At 32.1% G+C, this 6,267-nt stretch overlaps 1 protein-coding gene across 4 annotated transcripts in view; it reads right to left on the bottom strand.

Annotated features, from left to right (window-relative positions):
• LOC139487702 (ankyrin repeat and KH domain-containing protein 1-like) overlaps positions 1–5,682 on the bottom strand; it is a 29,276-nt gene extending 23,594 nt beyond the window's left edge. For 2 of the 4 annotated variants that reach the window (XM_071272692.1, XM_071272693.1), the window contains exons 1-6: positions 5,356–5,682; positions 3,778–3,931; positions 2,688–2,844; positions 2,126–2,276; positions 990–1,137; positions 233–466 (exon numbers count right to left, since the gene is read on the bottom strand). In XM_071272692.1, coding sequence (XP_071128793.1) covers positions 233–466; positions 990–1,137; positions 2,126–2,276; positions 2,688–2,844; positions 3,778–3,931; positions 5,356–5,532 — 1,021 coding nt within the window. In that variant the 5' untranslated portion in view covers positions 5,533–5,682. Of the gene's footprint in view, positions 1–232; positions 467–980; positions 1,138–2,125; positions 2,277–2,687; positions 2,845–3,777; positions 3,932–5,355 lie in introns of all 4 variants that reach the window. The other 2 variants (XM_071272690.1, XM_071272691.1) reach the window with 1 other exon arrangement.
• Between the last annotated feature and the right edge of the window lie 585 nt (positions 5,683–6,267).

Consider the following 6,267-nt stretch of genomic DNA (forward strand, 5'->3'; position numbering starts at 1 on the left):
ACCTTTGAGGAAGTCGCAACTTTGATATAAATACTAATGTTGACATTAATTCATAAAAAGCTTAACTTCAATAAATGTTGTATGGGACAACCATTTTCTTTGTACTATTGTAAAATCAAGAGAGTTAATCATTTCTCAAAATACAGGCTTCTTCAAAGTTGGTTACATCTAAGAAATTTCACAAATTTCAATCCATGAAAGCTTCTTAATAGTGTAACTGCCATCAACTGACCTTTGTAGCAAGCCAGTGTAAGAGCACTTTCTTTGAATTCATTGGAATGGGTGTTTATTCCAGCACCAGCATTAAGTAAAATCCTGGCAACACCAACATGACCTGCACTAGCTGATTCCATCAGAGGTGTATGTCCATTTTCGTTATGCTGTTCAACATTTGCACCAGCCTCGATGAGAACCTGTACCACATCTTCATAACCACCACAGGCAGCATAATGTAATGGTGTGTTTCCTGAATTCAAAGGGATACATATTCAATATAAACAGGTAAATAAAGCACAAATATAGTGCATGTTAAAGTCATGGCCTAACACTTTTGTCTTCATTATCATATATAAATCCATATTTATTACATATAAAAGTGGTCAAAAAAATTGAAACCTTTCATCATGGACTTATTTTAATTGTAGACAAAGTGTCAGGATAATTTGCAGACATTTATTTGTAACTGAGGGTTGTAAAACATAATATACAGTTTACTGTCTTCACTTTTCTTTAGTCATACACTTTTATCTTAAAATCTTAAGTCAGTTTAAGTCTGCAAAATATTGAATATGCACTTTCAAAATGACCATGAACTTGTGCTTTGATTCAGTGACTTTGCACACATGTACATGTTTTACGGCTCACTTTAATTTAGTCAAATCATAGACACAGAAACTATATTTTATTCAGCTGATTTGTGTTCTTCAAGATTCTAGAATCAAAGCAAATTTCCTGTGTCATTTGAAAGTGGACATGTTTACCATATTTACCAGCTGAAGACTGGGCATTAACATCTGCTCCATGTGAAATCAGCAGTTTTACAATGTCAACATATCCCCCACTGGCAGCCTCCATCAATGGTGTACAATCTCCCTTGATTCCCCTGTCCTCGACATTTGCCTTCATTGCTAGCAGAACCTATTTAATAGAAAGAAATTTATTAAGTTCCAATGTAGAAATGAATTTCTACTTAACAATTCTTTAATTTTGTTAGTTAAATTGCTAATAGTCAAAATAAAGGAGTAGGTTCAGTAAGACCCCTTTTTGGCCCCAAAATATAGCAGTTTTACAAAATTGTTAAAATGTAAACTGTTAGTTATTTATTGGAAAGTAGAATGCTTCTGCTACATAAATATGGGCTGTTTTTGACAATACAATGCATATATATTGGGTACTAGCATCATTAACTCATGCTAAATAACTGAAATCTTCACAATTTTAGCATATTAGTTAAATTTTTGACGGTTTCCGTCTTAAATGAAAGTGCCCCCATTTATTTATGTTCATTCTTAATATTATAATGTAAGTCGTATTTGATGATAATACATAATATATATAAAGGTTGAGGATGAACAAAGATTGGCCACGTTCATTTTTGACAAAAACCATCTGAAAATAGACATTTTTGGCATATTTGATAGATTTTTCATAATCTTGAATTGGAGCGTTTTTAATGTCTAAATCAGTAAAAATCTTTCACGTAGAGTAATTGAATTAACTGAAATAGACACATGAGTGATTTAAAAGTTTCCAAAATCTTTTGTCAGATGACCTTGAAATTTGAGGCCATAAATGGCCCTTAACAGACCTACTCCTTTCATTGAAGCTTAAGTATCTAAAAAGGTAGCCAATTATTAGGTGTACAGCTAACTTAAAACACCATCTTAAATGTGATGCATACATTTACAAAATTTACTTTTAAATTACATAATTTGTTTACAAAATATATCAAAGTAACACAATATTTTTCTTCTACTAAATCTGGTATACATTGACCAAAACCCTTTGAACATGACATTGCAGTTAGTCAATATACAAAATAGGCCCTCGTAGACCCATTGATGACAATTGGCTTTTTTCTGCTCTTAGGTCTGACAACTGAAACAATTCATTTTTAGGAACCTACCTGAGCTAGTTCATAGTATCCAGCTGAACATGCTAGTGAGAGTAAACTTTCTCCTTCCTCTGTAGTTTCATGAACACTGCCACCTTCATGAAGTAGTTTTCTTACAGTAGGAACATCTCCATCACTACATGCTTCTGCTAATGATCTACATCTGAAAAAAAATATGTTTATAGTGCAATGGCAAGGGTAACTTTTGCCGTTGAATCTAACTTATTTCCTTTTTGTTGTATTTGGCAACAGGATTTTTTCCAGATTTAATAAAAGTACATCATGTAGTGGAAAATGCCACTAAAAATGCAAAACAAACAAATCAGGTAAATAACTGACCCAAACATATCTTATCACTATACAAGCATGTGTCCATAGTATGCCACATTCGCACTATAATTTTCTATGTTCAGTGGAACGTGAAATTAAAGCTGAGTTTAAAAGCCAAAGTATTTGGAAACGCTGTATAATGAAATTGAACTTTGTAAAACTCACTGTTTTAACATTTTATTTCAGAGTTACCATTTCAATCAAGCTCATATATTAAAGATATAACAAATATACTGTGACCTACCCTTCAGCACCAGCTATCTGTCCTTGTTGTTCAGCTCTCATTCTGTGCAGAGCTTGTGCAGCTTCATCAAGAGCACAGCTAACAGATGATGTTAACTTTCGTAACACTTCAGGGTCGGTTAATGCTTTTCCATCTGCTGTTGACAACTTTCCTATTCCTGAAATCAAGATTTCAATGTCAAATATAAATGAAAAACATTTTTTTCTGCCAATATTTTAATGAACATTTATTATTTATATCTGATACATTAATTTTGAGCGAAATAAAAATATATAGGCGATTCCAGTTACATCCTTGAAAAGAGTGGTTAGTAGGGCAGCATTGATTTTTTTTTATTGTCAAAATCAAGAAAATATTTTATATTTACAAAGTCCCCTTCCAGTATAATACACACCCCTACAGGAAGTTCACCATTTTCTATTTTTTGTTGTAAAATATGGACATGTTAAATTTTTGGTTAATTATGTTATACTCAGTTTGTTAAGAATTTCTTGCATTTTAGCCATAGTGAAGACTTTTAATGGAAATTCAAATGACTGGAGTCTGTAAATTTAGTTAATATTAAAATACACATTCCACAAAAAAAATTCTAGAATTGGAAAAAAAGTTCTAGGGGTTTCACCTAAGGTCGGTCGTGTTACTAGAACCATTAACATTTTTATGTGTCCATCGCTGAATATTCATATATTATCTATGGTGTGGCAAGCCCGTTGTTGTAGATGTACATAATGATGGCCTGTTGTAAACATTTTTGTCCTTTTCACTTTAGTAGGTTAGTATCATTCACAATGCTACCAAACTTCTTTTTTCATTTTTGCACAAAGATGTCATTAAATGATAAAAATATTTTCAGCTCCAATCTTGCTATTCAATAACATATGGTCAAATCGATGAAAGACCCCTCCTAATTAAGTGAAAACTATCATTCTGCATTTACAATAACCTCTTGGATACACCGAGCTATAAATCTCAAGGTGTATCTAATACATGCAAGGTGATTCATTTACAAGTAAACTTGTTATAATGGTTTTGAGTTATCCTGAGTCATAGTGAATTAAAAATAATTTCTATTGAATATTGTGGCACTTACCAGCAGCTTCTAGTAAAGCTTCAAGTCTGGCATGGGTTTCAGGGTCTATGGAAGGAATGTTAGCATTTTCCATGCCTTCAGTTGGTAAGAGGAATTTAGTAGGTTCCAAGTCCTGATCATCATCTATTTCATTGTCCATTATAAAGGATCCGATCTATAAAAAAAAATAATGTTGTCTAAAACATACATGAAACAAACAATAATGTTATAACAGAACTGATGGAAAAATATCCATCTGCTGCTTGTTTAATTCTAACATTTTAGGTCCAAGTTCTAATCAATTCTTGATAGTTATCCTGTTTACAATCCAACATATTACATTATGTCAATCTAACGATACTAAGCGTATACAGGGCTCACTCTAAATTAAAGGGGGAAGCTAATACTCTGACATGAAGAAGTGGCAAGACCCTAAAGAGAAGTGTTTACTTTAACCACTTGAAGTGTGACAACATCTGCTTCTAACAATATTGCTACTTTCACATTTATATCCTTTTACTTTTTTAGGATAAGATGTGAAATCATACACAATTGGACTTGATTTCATAAAGACAATCACCGGTCCAAGTATAATTTCCCTGGAAATTGACATTTTTGAATTACTGACATTATATACCAAGTTTCATGTTGATGAGGTCAGAAAAACATGCATCTTAAACCAAAACATACTTAACACAGGAAGGAATCAACTCAGGAATCTATTGTTTCTTAAAGCTTATAAAAAGTAAGAGGTAATTCTTTACTCCAATGGCACCAAATACCGTGGTAAACTAAGCTTCTTTCGGTGAGGGTTAATTTTAAAAAAAACAGTTGCTGTATATTTGCAGATATTTTTTTTAACAATGAACACTGCCAAGTAACATGTTTGTCTTGTCAACAAAAACAGAGACAACAACATTTACTTGTTCAATGGTTGATAAGTAAGGCATTTCCACACACTTGAGAAAGTTATTTCAAATTTTACATCAATTATACATGTACATGAATTGAGACAATCAATGATTGTTTATGATTACATCTTTCCAAAACAAATGTCAACCAAATATATAGTTAACTTTTGGAAATTACAATTAGTACACATGTACTCTGTAATTGATTGGAAAATCTACATGCATCTAGAAAGGTATAAGCCAGTGTTCTTCAACAGCCAACACATCAAAATGATAAAGCTTCAATTCTTATCTAAATGATCCATGTGACAAGTAATTAAATATGGTTGAATTCAATAGATCATAAAATAAGAGGACTGTGCATGCATGGTGATTTTGAGCTTTCTTTTTATTTGTAAATTGTATAGATTATGATTATGAATGGATGTAAGGATAATGACTACATTTCAAGGCTTCATTTGTATTCAGTAAGTTACAAAATTGCAATATGTATTTATTTCAATTCAAAAACATATTCCTCGTGGCATAATTTATCCATTTTACTAATATTGAATTTCTTCTCTTGTAATCATGGATTCTAGGGTCACATGTTCCGGATAACCAATGGCTTCCTGTCCCTAAATCTGGTCGCATATTTCAACTAAATTATCAAATGACAACCGTTAATCCTTAATTAGTTCATACGTACATCTGAATTATCATCGTCGTCGCTTGCAGATATATCGGGCCCAAATGTTGACTGAGCTGTAGGCGCATTGTCAGACTTTTCTTCGGAAGATGACCCCGTCTGACTGCCTTGCTCGATTTCAACGGTTCGCATTTCATTGTTTTCTTCTGAATTATCATCTTGATTACCATTCTGCATTTCTGCGGTCAATTCAAACGCAATAACTGGTTATAGTTTAAAATTGTAGCACTAATAAAATAAACTCTGCGTTTCATAAACTCATGCTAAGTTGCCACCTTGACCGCCATTACAAATGTACCATAAAAAGCCCCGGATGAACTGATGTGCGCAGGAGCAGACAACTATGACAATGAGCTAGGTTCGTCACTGTTTTCAACGAATTTAATTCATTTTTTGTCTCATTCGCTTCTTTGTTCGAATAAAAAAGTATACAAATAACTTTATTATTCATGGATAAAATTGTTTAAGTCAAAACTAATCTATTTTTTGGGTTGTATTTTTTTTACTCGCTCGCCCGCTCCTGGAAAAAAAAACAATAAATATTTCGATTATATAATAAAATCTTTGTCTGCTTTTTAAATAAATGAAAACAAAAATTTCTCGACGTCCCTGACCATTACAGTTTTTAAAAAATCAGAGCTGTTTCACCATGCAGTTGCCCCATCATGTTTTCATTATGCTTATTTTTCTATAAAACAGTTATTTTTTAGATTCATAAGAGTGAAGGACAGTGAACAATAATTAAGTCACCCGCTCAAAAATCAAAAGAAGATAAATATGTTCAACATGAAGTCGGAATAACAGATAAATGTGTTATTTTTTTTTTTTTTTTTTTATAGAAACTTGAATTTCAAAATTACATATTTTTTTTTTTAATTTTGAAAAGTTCACCAAATAATTAAATTTCAGAAT

This window comes from Mytilus edulis, chromosome 9 (genome assembly GCF_963676685.1).
Source record: "Mytilus edulis chromosome 9, xbMytEdul2.2, whole genome shotgun sequence".
NCBI lineage: Eukaryota > Metazoa > Mollusca > Bivalvia > Mytilida > Mytilidae > Mytilus > Mytilus edulis.